At 44.8% G+C, this 20,761-nt stretch overlaps 1 protein-coding gene across 1 annotated transcript in view; it reads right to left on the reverse strand.

Moving 5' to 3' along the window:
- Positions 1 to 3,854: 3,854 nt before the first annotated feature.
- Positions 3,855 to 20,761, reverse strand: part of CNKSR3 (CNKSR family member 3) — a 99,446-nt gene continuing 82,539 nt past the window's right edge. Inside the window, exons 8-13 of the mRNA XM_077813223.1 lie at positions 20,488 to 20,556; positions 19,548 to 19,694; positions 10,634 to 10,758; positions 7,881 to 8,089; positions 7,323 to 7,412; positions 3,855 to 5,426 (exon numbers count right to left, since the gene is read on the reverse strand). Coding sequence (XP_077669349.1) covers positions 5,128 to 5,426; positions 7,323 to 7,412; positions 7,881 to 8,089; positions 10,634 to 10,758; positions 19,548 to 19,694; positions 20,488 to 20,556 — 939 coding nt within the window. The 3' untranslated portion in view covers positions 3,855 to 5,127. The remainder of the gene's footprint in view (positions 5,427 to 7,322; positions 7,413 to 7,880; positions 8,090 to 10,633; positions 10,759 to 19,547; positions 19,695 to 20,487; positions 20,557 to 20,761) is intronic.

The raw sequence follows: 20,761 nt of genomic DNA on the forward strand, positions 1-20,761 counted from the left end.
GCTACCAGTGTATGCCTGTTGGTGCTCGCTAACCTTGGCAGACCCGATATGGGGTGATCTATTATTTCACAGCAGTTATGTTTAGGAAGAAGGGATTGCAGACTTGCTCTCAGGAAAGTGGTTTTCTTTGTGGTGGAACTGGCAGAGGCAGCTTCCGCCAACTCAGTTTCTTGCAGAACTGGGGGTTTTTTGATTGCATTCATTCTTTCCCCCCTTGTGCAGCCTTAGTGCTACTAAAAAGGTACAAGGTGGGTGAGGTAGTATCTTTTATTGGACCAACTTCTGTTGGCGAGAGACAAGCTTTCGAGTTACACAGAGCTCATCCTCAGGTCTGCAAAAGGTATTAAGGGCAGGTCTACCCTTAAAACCCTATATTGGCACAGATGCACCACTATAGTGCTTTAATGAAGATGCTCCTATGCCGACAAGAGAGAGCTCTTATGTCAGCCTAGTTAATCCACCACCTAAAGAGGGAGCAGCTGTGTCGATGAGAGAAGCCCTCCCTTTGACATAGCATTCTCTACACCAGGGGTGAGGTGGGTATAACTGTTGCTCAGGGATGTGGATTTTTCACACCCCTTGGGGATGTAGTTATACCGATGTAAGTCTGTGGTGTACACCAAACCTAAAAAAGTGTCTCCGCTAAATACAAGGTTGAACAAATAGTTCAGCATAAGTAGTTAGCATGTTTTAATGGGACCATTCAAGGTGAAGGGGCCCATTAACACCTCTGTGGTCATAGGACAGAAAAAGGGGGGTTAGTGGGTTATAGGTTGTTGTAATAGGCCATAAATTCAGTGTCTTTAGTAGGACCATGATATTAGCTGTTAAAAGTATCCGTCTCAGACACAGCTTAGATCAGGGGTAGTCAAAGGGCCAAACCTGGACCGCCAGACACTTTTGAACAAACCCTCAAATCTTTTTATTGGCTTATTACTACTACTGTTGGTTTTTTAAATTATTTTCTCTGGAGCGTGGACCTTGACTATACCTTGACCAAAAAATAATGGACTACCTCTGGTTTAGATGTTGTTGAGCCTCCTCGCACTACTGTTTTGATTGCATTTCTTGGGTACCATGTACGTTATTTGACATTTGAAAATTTGTTGGGGTGGGTTTGGGCAGAGGGGCACGCACTGTGTCTACAATGGCCGGCTAAATTATTAGTGATGGGCAAGCCTCCAGGGTGTGGGGACTTATTATGTACTTTGGGCTAGAAATCTTGCGAGATCAGGCTCTCATAGTATTTTGGTTTCCAATGGAAGCAGCAATACAAAAAGAGTGACTCTCACAGTAGTTTCCAACCCAGCCAAAAATCAGGAATTGCCAAAGTACAAAAAATATCAACCTGCGCTCCAAAATCACAGTAATTGATGGCAGGACTTTGAAAGAAGCCAGAGATTTCTCCAAGGTGAACTGTAACTCAAAAATAAATTTGCTTGTACCTTTTACTGTTCAATGACGTTCAAGATAGTCGCTCCGAAAGTTTCAGAGAATCCTCTCAGGTGGTTGGCTGAGGTAGCGTTTTTCACCTTCCTCTGCAGCATAGGTCCTGCTAGGATTGTCTGGATATATCCCACCTAATCTCATCTCTCTGCCATTGCAGAGGCTTCTGCCATTAGTGGCACTTCAGTCACACCTGTCCTCTGCCTCTCCCGAGGACTGAAATGCATTGATCTAATGTCACTGGAGTCAACAAAGGGCATCTGGGTGAAGTTTAGGGTATGTCTACACTGCAATTACACACTCACAGCAAGGTTCGGGCTAAGGGGCTGTTTAATTGCGGTGTCGGCATTTGGCCTCAGGCTGCAGCCCAAGCTCTGGGACTCTTCCACCTTGCAAGATCCTAGAACCCGGGCTCCAGCCCAAGCCTGAACACGCTGCAATTAACAGCCCCTTAGCCTGAGCCCATAAGCCTGAGCCCTGGTCTACACTTGGGGGGGAAATCTATCTAAGTACATTGACTTCAGCTACGTGATTCATGTAGCTGAAGTTGACGTACTTAGATCGACTTACCATGGTGTCTTCACCGCGGTGAGTCAACTGCTGCCGCTCCCCTGTTGACTCTGCCTGCGCCTCTCGCGGCGGCGGAGTACAGGAATCAACGGGAGAGTCCTCGGGGATCAATTTATCGCTTCCAGACAAGAAGTGATAAATTGACCCCTGCTGGATCGATCGCTGCCTGCGGATCCAGCGGGTAGTGTAGACATACTCGGAGTCAGCTGGCAGAAGCCAACCGCAGGTTTTTAATTGTAGTGTACACATATACACAATGGCCTGTGATAATACAGGTAGTCAGACTAGATGATCTAATGGTCCCTTCTGGCCTTACATTTCATGATGTTTATGAAAAAAAATTTAAGAGCAAGGGCCATATTTTAAGGTAGTTAGGTGCAGACATATGTAGATGGGGCTAGTGGGATTTTCAGAAATGCCTAGGCACTAAACTCCCATTGAAGTAAAGCGAGGTTAAAATTGAAATAAATGGGAATTAGGGCACCTAGGCACTTGTGAAAACCTATTAAATGTCTATCTGCATCTGCAGACACCTAAATAGCTTTAAAAATCTGTCCCCTAGAATCAGCGTCACAGCACCTCTCAACTGGGGGGAATGAGCAATGCCACTACAGAGGTGAGAGACATCACTCTTGGGTTCCTCCAACAAAGAGAAAGTAGTAAGAGCCTTGCAATATCATTTGTTTTTATTAAAAAGTCTGAAGCTATGTTTTATTTGTAGTAAAGGGCAAGATCAAAAGTTTAGTTTTGCTTTGCAGCCTAACTTTAAAGAAAAGGCAGAGAGGAGGAAGAGGGAATAGCTGGGAGACAGATTTTTAGATTTCTAACATGGTTTGTCGGACAGGTGTGGAAGTGACCAAAGACTGTTGTAATAGTGTTCAAAATATAGGGATGCTAACTGGCCATATCAGATCAGCACAAAAGCTGCAACAGAGTAAACTAAACTTAAGATCCAAACTAGGGTTAAGAACCATTCTCAAGCACAATTTAAAGCCAGTGTAGATTAAGCTGTAATGACTACCGAAGTTTTAAACTACTTTGACTAAATTAGAGCAAGCTTTTCTCACTATTCTTGTTAGACTGAGTGTGGCTTCCAGAGAATCAGACTGGATGAGCTACCACTACTAGACCCAGGAGGGGTCAAGTGTTCTCAGGAGGCAAAAAGCAGTACATATCTCTGATTCCACCCATCTGAACACATGTACAACCCTGTTCACAAATGTGTGCTTCTACAGACACCTTTAAGCCTATCAAAGGCAAGCAGAACTTGTATACTATGAATTACACTGAATTTAACAGCAGTTGTTGAATTGGACCACAGTTCAACAGCAGCCAGCCTAGCCTGTGTGCACAGGGCCGGACTATGTTGTAAGTGGCTTCTGACACACAGCGTTCATTGCCTAGATCTATTTATACCAGAGCAGTTTCTGCACTCGGCTCCGCCACATCCACGCAGCTGGAACTCAGTTGGCCTTGTCTGCACTACCAATTCTGTCATGCTGGAGGAGAGTAGTGCCCTCACTATTATAATGTGGTACGGTCATGTCTATGAAGATGGGGCCAAACTGTGTTATAACCGTGTTACAGAATGGGGTTACAGCTCTAGGGACAAATTCCACCCTCGTACAAATCACCATTGAAGTCAGAGTTGCACTAGCTTACCAGAGAGCTGAATTTAACCACCTGGTCTCCAGAGGGCCATAACAGAGTTCCATAACATTTTCGTAACATCAGCTTGGTCACATAGGCAAAACCGTGCTATGTCATAACATAGTCAGGGCAGTGCCCCAACATGCTAAAATCCACAGTACAGACAAAGACTTTAAAAACTGTTAAAGTGTTTTTCTTTTCTTTAATGTAGATGGAACACAGGAGACTGTCATTACTGCAAGATCACCCAGTGCAGCATTTGGCAGTTGATGGAATGGAGAACATGACAGTATTTGTTTTTTGGCACTGGTTAATTAGTGCACAGTGCTGTAGATAGGAATGTACAAACTACATCTGGTTAAGAATAAAAAAAATATACAGCTATATTTAACACTTAAATTAAACACTTTTTTGCATACTAACAACCTCTTGTACATTCAGTTTTAAACAAAGATTCTTTAATAACCACAATTTTACAAGCTTTTTTCCCCTTCCCAAAAACCAGATGCTGCTTGAGACTTTTAAAGGTGAAAAACTGGAGCTACATTTAAAAATAGCCAGGTGTCTTACTACTGTAATGTATCACAGCATATTTTTCTTTCTGAAAACACAGATCTATCCATTCAAAAACTGAACCACTGTAGAGGTTCCATAAAACCAGCAGGGTTTGTTTTTATATGGATACTTTGGTTAACAGCAAATCATTCTTAAACAATGAAGGAAAAAAATCATTTCTTTTACCACCTCTAGAGATGCACTTCCTTGGCATGTTGTAGCAATCCACATCTTTATGGATGAGCACTGCAGCAAGTCAGAGAACACTAGTTTGCCTGTACTGAGATCTCAATAACTGGATTATAAACCAGGTTTAATATATTCCTAACACAGTTCTCTGGTTATCACAGAGAAGAAGCTACCTTTATTCCTTACAAAGTTAAAGCTGCAGCAGTACTTGCCACAACCCCACATTATTATACAAAATAGATGTTTCCCCTCTTGCCTTTCTGGTCAGGAGAACAGCTCTGGATTTTCGCTGAGCCCTATGTTTTCGGCAACCCAGTAGGTTGCGCAGCATCAGAGCATTTTAGCAAATGAAGTGCCACTGGACCTCATTGTAATGCAACGATTGCTTCTGCACAGGTCATACGGATTTCAGATCAGATGTGACCTCTGATTCACTGGATCCTTACTTGTTTCCAGAGGAATGAATTCCCTCAACTTTGGGGCAGGAAAAAGAAACTAGACCTTTATCCCACTTCCATCTCACGTTATCCAATCCTCTCTGTTCCAGTACATTAGAGCCATCAAAAATCACACACAAAAAAGGGGAGGTGTGTACAACTCTCCAGGAATAGATCAACACATCAGTCACTATGTAATACTGTAGCTGAAAAGCAAGAAGTCTGACTGAGAAACAAAGGCACTTGGTAACAGAAGATGAGAACACATTCCATTAAACAATCAGTGAGTCAACAGTTTAAGTCTTGTGATCCAACTGACCAGTAGTGAGGGCTCTGTGGAGGAAGATTTTGTAGGTGATGTAACAGAGAGTTTTTTAGCTCCTTCCTCCTGGAAAGGGATGGTTGCACTGTTATGAAGATCTGTATTCACAAAGCACCTGCTGCCTCTAATGTAGTCTGCGCCCCTCACTAACTGCCTGTCAGCCACTGGCCTTGCAAAATGCTGCTGCGAGGAGGAACTTTCTTCAATGATTGGGGGTATCCTCTCATTACTGAAGTACCTGCAGAGGACATCTTCACCTGCAGTAAAACAGAAGGTGGAAATCTTTGTAGTTTTTGCCTCTACAATTCATTATTAAGTAACCATCTTGCTTTTTTATACCTATTGAGAGGATCTCAAGGCATGATACAAATACCAATTAAGGCACAAAAAGCGTGCTTATGAGGTGAATAATTATTATTTGCATTTTACAGATGGGTAAATTGCGGTCCATGGAGGATTCAAGTGACTTTCCCATGTTTAGACCATGAAGTCAGTGACAGAACCTAGGAGTGCTGGCATCCAACCACCTGCCCTATCTGCGCACACTTAGCCAATAAAAGTGCGGCAAGGTTATTCAATACCCAAAACAAAATAAAATTGATAAGCACGGAACAGAGTTTGGAGGTTAATTGGAAGACTCAAACACGCAAACCTGCTGTAAAGCAACATTTCACATGAGTGAAAACCATGATGATGCATGTTCGGTGACTGAAAACATTGTTTTCATACTGTTGAATGACAAGTTGAACATGCACCTACTCCTGACTCGCTGTAACCCTCTTAAAGCCACAATATTCTGTCTGGACACTGGAAATCAAGTATTTTGAAAATATAAATTTAAGCTCTTTATTTCTGATTGCACATTTATATTGTACTAACAGTTCAGGTACATTTAAAAACCTCCTAAAATCTAAACAAAAAGCAGCCCTGCCACCTGCTGATCATTCTGTTGGATTGGCTAATTAGTCAGTTTTCAGCATTTTGCAAACCTCAAAGGAGCTTCTCTATATTGCAATGACCTTTCTTGGAAATGCACATAGTCTTCTGTAACTGACTTCAAGAACACGTAACAATAGTCATCCTGTCTGCTTTCCTATTCTGCACAGGTTCTTATACAACCCCATCACTACAGTACCTGAACTTCAGAGAAACAATATGAACCAGAAAGCTAGTATCCAACACCATCATACTAAGTTTCTCTGCCATTCTGTGCATGCTGCTTTAGGATCCCTCACCTCCTAATTGACCTCCCAATTGCCAAGCAGGTCAAGTGCTCATGCATAATCGCTAATCAGTTTTGCCAGCATGAGTACATGTTAAAAGAAATTTGATTTTCTCCTGGCTTCATTTAAAAAAAAAAAAATTGTTCAAATGGGACCATGTCCCATTAGCAACAAAAAACCTGGGTCCAAAATTTTAGAAGAGTCCTGATGACCCAATTTTGTTTTGGATTTCTTACCTTGACGTTTGCTGAAGCTTGAATTGGCACTTCTGGAGGAAGTGCTTCTTGTCTGTCTGACAATGATGCACTGTCTCTCGTGAGATAAGCATTGTCTATAGCATTCCTGGTTTTCTCTCCCTTTCCTTTCGCCTGGTCTCCTCTCTCTGCAATCACTTGGCTAAATCGTGCCTCTCATCCCAACCACTTTCTAAGAGCGTCAAGCTTCTAGTGCTGGACACTAGCAATAGTTGTAGTGGGGATAATTCCTGGAAAGCTCTGCTTCTAGCTTGCTTCAAAACCAGCCCCTACTACAGATTGAACAAACATAAAAGCTCTGATCAAGAAACAGCTTAGTCCTCAACATTCACGGGACAGATGTGGGAGGGACGCGAAGGGTATGTGGGAAATGGAACAGCCGTTAGTAGAAAGCAGAAACATATACAAGTACAAATCTGCCCTAATCAGTCCAACCCATCTCAGATGCTTAAGTCAACTGCAAGACAGAACAACAAAGGTTTTGGTCTCAATGCAAACTAAGCCTGAGTTGTCCAACCACTGCCTCGTGTTATTAATACTTAAAGCATAAAACAGTGACATCAGCGCTGAACATCTGATCTGCAAACAGCAATCCTTTATTCCTAAATTTAAGATTTTTTTCCTCCCAATTCATCTCCTGATTGAAGGAAGTTTTTGTTTGTTTTAATAGTCTTGCCTTTTCTTCCTTGTGCTCGGGGCCTCAAGAAAGGATCTGCAGCTCCCAGCCAGCTCCCATCTGCAGGCATTGACAGAGGACGAGGTTTTCCTAAGGGCAACATGGAGAAGGTTATAAGAGGAATGTACTGTTAAGTTTAGGAGAACATTATCTCATCTCCATTTATCTCATCACAGTGTTGTGGGAACAAATTATTTCAAGATAATTTTTTGCTTTTAAAACAAGGAAGCATTATGAGGAGATCTGACAACCACACAAAATGCTTATCTCCAACTCTACTATAACTGACCACCAAAAGTTACAACCGATGCACAAACGGTAAACCAAAATCTGATCTCATCCAGCTGGGCTTTGATGCCAGTCATTAAAGTAATGAACAACAGGGTTTAATTTTTAGTGAAATGAATAAGTGGATTCAAACTTAGAATTCTGTTGTTTATGTTTTCCTCAGATTACCTTTAAAATTCAGCGAGCAGTTCTCATACTCTCACAAAAAATCCACACCCACCCAAGCATTTAAATCTTGAATAGCAACAATAAAGAGAGGCATGAACTCACCATAAGACTGTGTTTTTTCTCTCATCTTTGTTGGCAGTATATTTGCTTCCATGGGATATCCAGGCAACTGATCAGAATCCGCAATAGTAAACCTTCGCCTTCGGCTTTCCTGATCGAGGAAAGAATTAGGAGACTCTGCGCCCTTGGAGCCAGGTAACGGCTGCTTAGGTTTATTACCTCCTCCATAAACGAGACACTCCTTCTCATCCCTGAAAGGACATTTGCCTCAATTAGCAATGTGAAAGGTATTTTATACTGTAGTCATGAGCCCAGAATGATCATTCTAGCTCAGAGGTGGGCAAACTACGGCCCACGTGCCACATCCGGCCCGAGGGACCATCCTGCCCAGCCCCTGAGCTCCTGGCCGGGGAGGCTAGTCCCCGGCTCCTCCGCCAGTGTCCCCCCTCCCCCGCAGCCTGGGCGTGCTGCGCCACGCCGCCAGCACAGCAGTGTGGCTGGCTCCAGCATGGTAAGGGGGCGGGGAGTCCCAGGGCGGCAGTCAGGGGCCAGGGAGCGGCGGGGTTGGATAGGCATAGGAGTCCCAGGGGGCCTCACAGGGGTGTGGATAGGGGTTGGGGCAGTCAGGGGCCAGGGAGCGGCGGGGTTGGATAGGCATAGGAGTCCCAGGGGGCCTCTCAGGGGTGTGGATAGGGGTTTGGGCAGTCAGGGGACAGGGAGGAGGGGGGGGGGGGGTTGGAAAGAGGTTGGGGTCCCGGGGGGCAGTCAGGGGGCGAGGGTCCCAGGAGGGGGCAGTCAGGGGACAAGGAGCGGGGGCTTGGATGGGTCAGGGATTCTGAGGGGGGCAGTCAGGGCATGGGATGTGGGAGGGGGCAGATAGCGGGTGGGGGCCAGGCTGTTTGGGGAAGCACAGCCTTCCCTACCTGGCCCTCCATATAGTTTTGCAACCCCGATGTGGCCCTCGGGGTTGCCAAGTACTTTGGATACTGTGGTTCTCTAGTGAATGCACTAACAATTCTTTGAAGGGAAAAGTGCTGGTTAAAATAATGATGTTCTTAATTTTTTTTTCAGTTTTGGGTGCATATCCCTATTTGGGAGGTTTGGCATTTCAGTCATTACAAATGATATTAGCCAATGGGAGTATATCACCTTCCCTGCCCACTTACCAAAGTATGATTCTCTTAGAGTTTTTAATTATAAAAAAAAAAAAAATACTCCAATTAGATTTTCACATGTTCTAGGGTGGTTTCTGCATGAACTTCCCTTCCTAGAGTGACCATATGTTCATGAAAACCAGAAGCATCTGTTTAATTCTAAAAAAACACACACACACCACCCCACAACCGTGATCTGACCCACTTTTTACACCCACTATAATATGATTATTTGAAGGAGCTGGCAACCAGCATGAGACAGACAGCAGGCTCTGAGTATATATGCACCTTAGGGGCCCCCCCCATCCTCACTCATATAATTCCAGGCCTATCCAGGCTTCTATGGGGCCCAAGAGACACATGTACAGTCATATCTATGGGAATTCAGATCAGAGCCACACAGAACTGAAGCGAGTGTCTAGCCTACAGAGAGCTCAGCTATGTCACCAGCATATGCAAGAGGCAACTGAGACAGGCTGGGCAAATGCCCATGGTTCTCTTCACACTAAGGGTGGGAGGAGAGAAATGACAACAGGATACAAAATATAAAAGGAAGTGGGCACCCTCTCTCCTGCTTCCAGATGCCAAAAGCTTCCCACGTTTACTTCCTTAAGGGAACAAAACCAACATACAACTATCTACTGCCTTTCCCTGCCCCGTCCAGGAGGGGTGTCCAAGTTTTATAAACCCCCACCCCCTAATTCCAACTCTATCCCTACACACACTTATTCAAGGTGCACACAGTTGGGCTTAGATTTGCTATTCTGGTCCTAAAAAAACTTAAAAGGGCTTTTTAAAAGCACTGCAGAGCCTCATAGTAAAAACTGTTTAAAAATGCTAGTCAAAGCATATCTAGTCGACAAATTTTAGCACTAAAGACCAATGTTTTAAAAACCTGAATATCTCAGTTAGGTTGCTAAATACATATTTATTTACATTTATGTTTCGTATTTATGGACAAGTCACCTGACTTTCAGAAGTGCTGAGCACCCAGCACCTTCTCAGGAAAATTACCATGGGAGGGGAGACTAGGTAGGTCAGATCACCAATGATTTGGAACAGCCTAAAGCTAGCATGATCTCAACCACCTGATCTCTCTCTCTCTCTCTCTCTCTGTCTCCCTTCATGTGACTACGTCTGAATTTTACTATGGATTGAGATCCTCAAAGACAAAAATACAGCCTGCCAACTGATTCTTTTACTCTGCCTAGAGTACTCCTGAGTTTTAGGGTTCTTTGTGTCTAACAAATTTAAAATCGGTTGTGTTCAATCATAAAATTCTTCCAAGTAGTTATTGAAGCTGATCAGAACAGAACATCGGAAAAAAGTATGTCATGAAAAGGATTAAGTATGGCTATTTTTGCTACTCAGTGGTTTTTCACATGCCAGAATAACACCCATTAAAGTTTTTTGGGCAACTCTGCTCTATGTAGCACACAGTGATTTTCTAAAACTGTACACAATTGTTTTCTCCAACAATAAGAAGTACTTAGTGGCTTATGCATTTACTAAGCCCAGAGAAAATCTGCAAGATCTGCAATTTCCTCAAGGTAATTTGCACTGAGTTTTGCAGGCAAGCCAGCATAGAGAAGTCTGATAAAAAGGAACTTTTTATTCAGTAGTGCATGCTTATCTGCATACCGAGGAGAATATGGAACAGCTGGTGGTGGAGGTATATAGAGGTCCAGGATGGCTGGCTTCTCTTTCTTCATCGAGGTATCCATGGTGCTTTCTGGTGACTGAGTTGTAGTTGGTGGAGGACTGGTCTGAAATTAAAGCAATATAATACCTGTAAGATATTTTTGAAATTATCTTCTCCAGCATCTCCTACTACCCACCAGAAGAAGCCAACCCTATAATCAGAGAGTTACCATATTTTACACTGTGGAACTCATTGTCGAAATAGACTATTCAATGTGTATATGAGACTACAGAAGTTATTGCTGATGTAGGGACAATGATGGATGTCTTCAGTATGCTGAAGAAATATAATTTCATTCAACCCATTGGCATGGTTGAACAATTTACTTTATGTCTAAAGGGCATGGACGAGAACAAGATATCAGACAATGTAGGTAACACTGTTAGGGTAGAGGAAGAAAAGCATGGAATATTTTTGCCCCACTATTTGGAAGGTTTGCCCTGCCACCTCTTACTCAGTTTCACAACCTCCTAGTGCAGCAGAGATTATAAGGAGTGTTTTAATCTTTCCTTAGCAAGGAGATTGTATTCTTTACTTTCGATGAAGATCTTTCCACAGCTATCCATTGTTTTGTCACCTTGTGGGTAGATCACTAGTATCCAGTTTACATAAAGCTACACCTTGAAACCCATTTGGAAGTTGCTCGTGCACCAAGCGCTTGCTCATTTATCAGGTTGTATTTCCCAAAGGGATAAATATAAAAGCTGCACCAGTTGATTTCTCTGAAGTTTCAGATTGATCTAGAAAGCCAACAAATGGTTTGATCTCTGACTACCACAGAGATCACCTTTCCTTCTTCGTGATACCACAGCAAGAAAAGGTTACTTACTGTAACTGAGTTTTTGAGATGTGATGCAAACATCTATTCCATGTAGGTGAGTGCGCACCCAGCATGCTGGAGACAGACACTCTTGCCTAGCAGTACCCATAAAGGGGTGGGACTTGAGCCTCATGACTGTGGCCCCAAGCCTGGCTCTGTGAGGCAGCACCACCCCAACCCCCCTCAGTTCCTTCATACTGAAAGCCCATGAGGAGATGCAGGTGCAGATTGGACAGAGGGAGGGTTGTGGAATATATATCTGCATCATGAAAAATCAGTTACCATAAGTAACCGTTTCTTCTTCTTCTTCGAGTAGATGCCAACATGTAATCTACATAGGCGGCTCACAAGCAGTACCCCAATCTGGAGGCAGGCTCGAAGTCTACTGAAATAGGGATCGCAGGACTGCCCTTCTGAGGTGTGCATCTGCTCCGGAAGATGTGATAATAGCATAATGGTCTGTAAACATACCTATGAGTGACCACTAGGCTGCCCTACAAGTGTCCAGCTGGAAAATGGTCACTGAGGAACGCTATCCATGTCACTTGCGCTCTCGTGGAGAGAGCCCGTATCTGCTGACGAAGCAAAGCCGATGCCATCTCAGACAGTCTTGATACAGGATATTATCAATCTAGAGATGGTCTGTGCAGAACTATTTTCCCCTTCATGAGGTGCGCATATGACATAAAATGGTTTAGTCCTGTCTAGATAAAAGGCTAGACATCACCTGATGTCCAGACTATGGAGGCGCTGTTCCTCGGGGGAAGAGTGCAGTTTAGGGAAAAAACACAGGTAAATACCATCGGCTGATTTAGATGAAAGAGACCATCTTAGATAAAAAAACTTTGGGTGTGGTCACAACGTTACCTTGCCCTTCAAGAACTGAGCATAAGGCAACTCCGCTATTAGGGCCTGCGACTCTCACATCCTTCTTGCCGAAGCAAAGGCTAACGGGAACACAGTTTTCTGAGACAGGAGGGGAAGTGGGTAGGGTGCAAGGGGCTCAAATGGAGAGCCCATCAGAGCCAAATGAACCATGTTTAGGTCCAACAAGGGAATTGGCTCTTGGACCAAAGGACGCAAGTGGAGAAGCCCCTTCAGAAATCTCATTACCATGGCATTAGAAGAAAAAAAAATTCCCTTGAATAGGGGGGATGAAACACTGATATTGCTGCCAAATGCATTCTCAGTGAACTGAGCACAGGGACGATTTCTGAAGATGTAACGGGTACTCTAAGAAGTCCTGGATGAAAGCCCCTATTGTTTGAGTTCTATGGGCCAAGGACCACACCAAGAACCTCTTCCATTTCACTAAGTAGGCCGTCCGAGTGCAGGACTTCCTCCTACTTTTGAGTAGATTTGTTGGACGGCCTCCGAACACTGCTCTTCCTCTTCATTCATCCATGCCACAGCCATTGCACAATATGCAGGAAGCTGATCACAGGATGCAGGGTCCAGCTGTGGTTCTGAGTGACAAGGGTCAGGATGGAGACAGTGCGGAAGTTGAATAACAGAGCAAGGAGATCTGAGAACCAGCACTGTCTCAGCTGTGCTGGAGCAATAAGGATGAACTTGGCCCAGTCCACCTTAAGCTGGAGGATGGACCTGAGGAATGATCAGAATAGGTGTAATGGTGTACAGAAGAGTTGACCACCAGCTGCAGTGGAAGATATTTGTGAGAGTGCCTCTGCTGAGGCCCCGTCAAGAGCAGAATACTAGTCACTTTCTGTTTTCCTTTCTCACAAACAGGTAGATCGTGGGGATGCCCCATGTTGCAAAGATGACCTAGAAGACACTCTCCTTCAGAGACCACTCATGACTTAGGGAAAAAACCCTGCTGAGGTGGTCCACAAGACAACAACTTTGCACCCCCAACAAGTGGACTGCTACCGTAGTGATGTCTTCAATACAAAATTGTCACAAGTTGATCCCTAGAGGAAGAGTAACACGGAATGCACTTCCCCTTGTTTGTTCACATATTACATCGCGATGGTTTCGTCGGTGAGTATGTGAACCACTGAGTTTCTGATGTGGTCCTGGAAGTCACAACATGTATTGTAGATGGCCCAAAAGTTCCAACATGTTATGGAGTGAGGCTTCCTATCCTGACCACAGACCCTGCACCCTCAATGAGTCCAGATGTCCATCCCTTCCTCCCCACATCCAGAAGGGAACCACTGACTTGGTTGGCAATGGCCGAGTGAAGGAGACTCCTTAGCACACATGGTGTGGGGACTCCCACCAGCACAAGGAATCTAGGACTACTGAAAGACAGCGAACCAACCTATCCAGGATATGCAAAGCAGGGCAATAAACCATCCTGAGCCACATCTGAAGAGGGCGAAGGCACAGCCTGACAAACCGGACCACTTGCATGCAAGCGGTCACATGACCCAACAGGCTCAGACACAAGCGGACTGTCATGGAGGGCTGAGGCTTTAGACTGAGTCAGAGCCATTGAAATGCTTGGAAGCAGTTGGCTGGCAGGAACACCCTCGACCTCATAAAATCTAACTTGATTTCTTGAGTAGAACCAAGGTTGACTTTGTGGTGTTTAAAATGAGTCCCAGACGGTCAAGCAAACACTATGTGGTGTCGATGTGGGCTAGAACCTCCTCTCTGGAGCCACCCATCAGTAACCAGTCATCGAGGTACAGGAAATTGAGGATTCCCTTTCTCCTGAGATATGCCATGATCACCACCATGCATTTGGTGAAGACTCGAGGGGAAGAAGAGACCCCAAACGGGAAAACCATATACAGAAAGTAACATTCTCCTACCACAAAACAGAGAAACCTCCTGTGGCTCCATAGAATTACCACATGAACATAATCATCCTGAAGATCCAAAGCAGCGTACCAGTTGTTCTGAGACAGCACGGGAAGGATAGCCAATAGAATGGCCATGTGGAATCTCATGTACTTGATTAATTTGTTGAGGCCGCGAAGGTCAAAAATAGGTCTCTCATCCTGCTCTTCAGTTTCAACATCAGGAAATACTGGGAGAAAGAGCTGTTGCCCAGTGTTCCTGCAGAACTTCCTCTATTGCTCCTAATGTCAACAGAGAGCTGACCTACTTGATGAGCAATGTCTTGTGAGAGGGGTCCCTGAAGAGGGATGGAGGGTTTGGGGATGAAGGTGGGGGTGGAAAGAGAGCAAGGAGAGGAACAGGATTGTAGCCCGATCTGACTGTGTCTAGGACCCTGCTGTCGGAGGTAATTGAGTCCCAAGAGAGGGCAGAGTAATGACTGGGCCATTGCTCTGGACTAAGGAGTCAAAATAGGTGCTTAGCCAGCACCAAGGGAGTGTGTGTGGACTGTCCAAAGCCTGAGACCAACTGCTTCCTCTGCGTCCCACTGTTTCAGAGGGAAAGGTTGCAAAAAGGATTGCTGCAGGCGATAATGTTGCTGCTGCTGCACCCTATAGTGGTGTTTTTGTGCAAACAGCATGTAAACTCCTAAGGACTGCAAGGTAGCCCTGGAAACCTTAAAGGAGTGTAGAGTGTCATTGTCTTATCCAAGAACAAAACAAAACTTGGCTGTCAAAAAGCAAGTCCTCGATGGTCTGCTGGACTTCCAAACCAATCCCAGAGTTCTGCAACCAGGAAGCCCATCTCATAGTTACTGCCGAGGCCATGACCAGGTGTCCATAATGTCAAAGGCAGACTGCAGAGACATTTTGGCCACCAAGCAGCCTTCCACAACAAACGCACGAACTTCCTCATGCAAGACATTGGGCAACTGGTCTTTGACTTTAGATATGGCTGTTCAACTGAGGAATCATACTTGGACAGCAAAGCTTGTTGATTAGCAATCCTCATCTGTAGGGATGAGGAGGTATAGATCTTACTGCCCAAAAGATCCAACCGCTCCGAGTCTCTGTCATTGAGTGTTGTGACAAAGTTCCTGCTCTACCTTGGTGGGTCTTGCGCTTACTGGCAGATTTGCTCGCCTTGGAGCTTCACAGCAGCCCTCAGCTTGGCCGTTTTTCTGAACCCACAGTCCAGGTCAAGTCCTCCTATGTCTGACCAGGAGTTGGGAGGTTTGGGGGGAACCTGGGCCCGCCCTCTACTCTGGGTTCCAGCCCAGGGCCCTGTGGAATGCAGCTGTCTAGAGTGCCTCCTGGAACAGCTGTGTGACTGCTACAACTCCCTGGGCTACTTCCCCATAGCCTCCTCCCAACACCTTCTTTATCCTCACCATAGGACCTTCCTCCTGGTGTCTGATAATGCTTGTACACCTCAGTCCTCCAACAGTCCGCGTTCTCACTCTCAGCTCCTAGTGCCTCTTGCTCCCAGCTCCTCACACGCACACCACAAACTGAAGTGAGCTCCTTTTTAAAACCCAGGTGCCCTGATTAGCCTGCCTTAATTGAGTCTAGCAGCTTCTTGATTGGCTGCAGGTGTTCTAATCAGCCTGGCTTAATCGTCTCCAGAAGGTTCCTGTTTGTTCTGGAACTTTCCCTGTTACCATACCCAGGGAAAAGGGACCTACTTAGCCTGGGGCTAATATATCTGCCTTCTATTACTCTCCTATAGCCATCTGGCCTGACCCTGTCACAGTGCAGACTTAAACCTACCCTGTCAGGCCCAGTTGTTTACTGCCATTATGATCAGGGAATTCAGGGCCAGGCGGAAATAGAACCCCTCAAATCATGGGAACAAAATAGCACTTTTCCATATACTAAGCCACCAGCAGTACCAAGGCCGGTGTACTCCAGAGGTCGCTGGCTCGAGGAGTGCATCATTAATTGGGAGGGCCACTCTCACAGGGACATTGGGCTATAGAATATCTACTAGTTTGGGTGTGTTCTCTTTGAGAAACTCTGCTTGTATGTCAAGGGATTTGGCTACACAGCATAAAAGGTCCCGATGCACATTAAAGTCCTCCAGAACCAAACAGCACAGCATAGTCCAGCAATGAGGATGAGGGTCTTGGCTGAGTGCAAACCAGCTCTTACTCCCAGGAAGGCATACCCAAGAGGGAGGACTTTGGAGATTCTACTGGGAGGAAGACTGCCAATGCCTAGGCTTGCAGCTGATCCGCCGTCACCATTGTTGACCTGGCATGGGATTTCGGCTTTGAACAAGACAAGGAATGGGATCACTGGAAATGAGGAGCATCCCGCTGAGTCCAAGGAGGTCACTGATATGGATAGGGCATTGGTGGCCAGTAGGAGCACGGACAGGGAAATTCTTCCCAGCCTGGGAACATGCCAACTCTGAGAACCATACTGGTCCACTGGCGGACCTCGGAGCTCATCATGTGATGCAGAACAAGAAGATGACGACGCTCCCTCAGAATCAGAAAAGCCCCAAGATCTCAGAGACATGGGAGAAGCGATGCTCAAGGGAGCCAACAGGCAGTCCAATTCATCCGTCACCCAGAACGAGATGGAATTCGTGCCCCCGATGAAGGCCGAGCATGTTGGTGCTGCAGGCAGCGTTAGTCCCGGTGCAAACACTGGTACCAGAGCACCCAAGCATGTCAATGTCGAGGGTGATGAGAGCCACTATGGGAGCATCTGCAGTGTTGAATGTAGCAGGGCCGAAGATGGTCCCAGTGCCACGGTCCCCCATACCGATTCTGATCGGGGTGCTGGAACAATTTGCGTAATGAAAGTGCTGAGAGCCATTGACCCAAACTGCAAACTCTCAAAATAATGGAAACCTTCAAGCCGGGGTGTGTGGCAGCACACTAGTTCCAGCACCGGCTGTCTCCCCATCATGGGGAGGGGAGGGTCTGGATGTGGTTCTGACAGACATGAGGATTCAGAGGGGATATAGGTGATGCAGCCCTGGGAGGTCTTGGACCAAAAGGCAGAGTAGGTCCACAGCTGCCTGGTATGCCTACGAAATGGACACTGTGGGTACCAGCACTCCCTCGTCAGTACTGGCCTCAATGGACACCCAGAGGCCGGAACCAGACCAGATGGTACAGGGTTTCTGCCCTTCCCTCTTGGTACCAGAGAAGGGTCAGAGGCACCAATGCCATCCCACATGCCAGAAATGATGCCGGGCCAGACTGCTCTTTTCTGGGGGAGGCAGAAGAGTCGCCCCGCAACCTAGAGCTGTCCCAGTTGGTCTTATGAGATCTCTTCGTTGGCACTGATGATGGAGAAAGGCTCCTCCGCCTCTTCGGAGAGGCACTTGCCCTGTAACAAGAGGTGGCAGTGCTTTCCACGCCCAAGAATCATCTTCAGCCCGAGGAGGGCCTCAGTACCGGAACAGGTTACATGGCCTGTTCGTGGAGGTGCTGCTTGATGTGAAAGTCCCACGCCACTTGAGTACACTTCTTGAATGAGATTGCACAATGCTCTTTTGCCGAGACAAAGCAAAGCGCTTCATGTAGGGGGCATTGCTGGGGATCACCCCTCCACACAAAAGGATAGTAAGGGCTTCACCAGGGACACAATCGAGCAATTAACACTATCTACTGACTAACTAAAATAAACTAGGCTAAGACTTAATGTGAGGTTGAGAGTCTACAATCACACAGAGCTCTGACTCCAGCCAATGGCAATGAGAAGGAACTGAGCGGGGAGGGGAGGAGGTCAGAGGGGCAGCACCTCATATAGTCGGGGAGGGACCACAGACATGACCACCACCCCTCTACAGGTACTTCTAGGCAAAAGTCTCCAGCTCCAGCGTGCTGGGCACAGACACACCTAAATGGAATAAATGTCTGCATCTATACAAGAAGAACTGTGATCAGCTGACGCACTCAAGCTAACAGGCCCTGGGAGGGGCCAGAGAGTCTCAGAATCTCCTAAGCTTTGAAGAAAACTTCTCTCCCTGTGGTCTGCCAGACCCTGGATTTGATGTCCTTCAGGGGAAGCTTCAAATTCTCTTTTTCCTCTTGCAGGGGAGAGGGAGAATGAGGAGGAAGACTATCTTCTTATAACCTGTCATCATAGCACTCAAGTTCCTGGAATGGAGGGTGTGTCCAAGAGAAAATGGTGTGTGTGGATGCAGGAGGGTTAGTTTTGGACACTGGGGCAGAGTTTTTATATTGGATAGATTTATTAGTATTTTGTATATGCACCCAGATCTTTAGATGGTCACATTTTAAATGACTCTGTACTATAAATAGTGTCCACATTGTAAACCATGTAAAATAATGATGCTCAAAGAGCACAGGTGTAAGATGATAGTCTCATTCATAAGTAGCAAGGAATTCAGATTTACAGCTTTCTGGAGCATGCATGCACATACACACACCCCTCAAGCACTCCAGACAGCCATCTATACACTTTGCTGAGAAAAAAGTACCCCCATAGCTATAGACATCTTGTGCCAGAACAGAGGCTGGAACAAAGGAAAAAATGGTACCTGTAGTCATAGGCAATTTATTAGATTAGAATGTAATTAATTGTATCTTCCTGTAGCTGTTAAACAAATTGCTTTCTGCTATAACATGCTGTCCTCCAAAACTAGTCTTTGAAGTTATTAGAACCCCTGTTCCTCCCCTACCCGTTACCCCGCCTCTGGCTTTCCCAACGTCCAAATTATGCTTACATACGTCATTTGACCACGTACACAAAACAAGAAGCTCACACCCTTTTCTTTCAGTGCTTGAACTACTTTTCCCTCTCCAGACTAAAACGGAAGTATACATTGGATAACATTGGTTTGGAGAACTTATACGAGATTATCTTTGCTGAATAAACTAATCTTGGTATTTATTGTTTATTTACAAAATTCATCAGTGCAGATTATCAGCCTTTCAGCCTCAAATGACTTTTTTCTAAAATCAGTGCCTTGAAAACTTGGATTATGAAAGTCAACATTAAATACTCTTATTCTTTTGGAATGTTAGATGAGATTTGGCTAAAGAAAGGACCCTTTCCCATTTTAATTCTGATCCAAAAGGGACAGCCACTGCACAACGAACACCCCCAAAACTCCATAGATATATGGTCACATTGGCTGTTGCTGTCAGATATTAAAAAGAATAAATTATCTTGGGGGGGATTGCAAAGTAATTCATATCCAACTATTAACGTATGAACACAACTCTTCCATCAGCGTATCACCTGTACAAGTGGTGGTTTCCAGCGTAGGTTCTTCAGTGGGGCCGGAGTAAAATTAAAAGAGCCTGTAGGACGTTTCTTAAGTAGCAGTTTAACTCCAGCAGGATTCTCTCGCAACTTTCCCACAAGGTTTTTTAGTTGCCATCCCACCTTAAAAAGAAGAAAAGGTACCTCTTGCATGCATTCAGAATGAATGGAATATAACTAGGTCAGACTGTTTCTCTCAAACAACACAAACAATAGAAGAAACCCACTAAAGCAGCTGTAAAGGGTACAAAACTTGAAACACTAATTTTTTTTCTTTTTTAGTAGGTCTCTCAAAAATGTATCACAATTATTTCAAGTGCACATCCATTTTGTGATAGGTCAGACTCCAGAGTTCAGCATGGGCTTATGCATTTGCTCAACTTTGAACACGAGTAGTCACACTGAATTACTCCAATATAATTATACCTGATATTTAATGCCACTGAGTTCTATGGGTCTGCTCTTGTGTGTGAAGTTAAATGCAAATGTGACTGTTTATGGGACAGGGAACTAAAATGAGGGGGGGGAGGGCGAATCCCTCAACTCTCCGAGGGGCAAAAAGGTATTTGCCAAAAAAATTTCTTTGAAAAATACCAACTTTTTATTAATAAAACATATACAAATTCAACATTTCACTTTAAACATAGGCCCTAAGTAAGAAATCATTTTATCCAAAAATATTGCAAGGATTTATTGAAAAACAATGTGTGATAAAAATCAAATCTTTCAAGTATTGTCAGTAGAAGAAATGACTTCTACATTAAAGTGAAACCATTTTTACACATATTGCAATAAGGACACACACAAAAAAAACCCCTAAATACAAAGCTTGTTACCCAATTATCATCTTGGAGGGAAAAGTCTTGCAGAACAAGCAAGGCTTAGGAAAAGGTTGATAGGGTTTTTGATTACTTACTACAGTCTGATGATTAACCTGGATCACCTCATCTCCAGCATGAATCTTTTGAGATCGATCAGCGGGGGACTACAGAGAAATAAATAAGAGGCATGCGTTTCAATAGGCTTTCCCTTTTTCTAAAAAGAAAAAAAAAAACACAGAAAACCAAAAACAACCCTGCTCTTTTATGCCAAAACTCAGATTGTGAAAGTAATATTTAAAGCAGCAGCAGAGCTAATATGTGTATATATAAACTATATTTATACACAGAACTGTCAAGTGTGTATTATGT

Source organism: Eretmochelys imbricata, chromosome 3, assembly GCF_965152235.1.
Source record: "Eretmochelys imbricata isolate rEreImb1 chromosome 3, rEreImb1.hap1, whole genome shotgun sequence".
NCBI lineage: Eukaryota > Metazoa > Chordata > Testudines > Cheloniidae > Eretmochelys > Eretmochelys imbricata.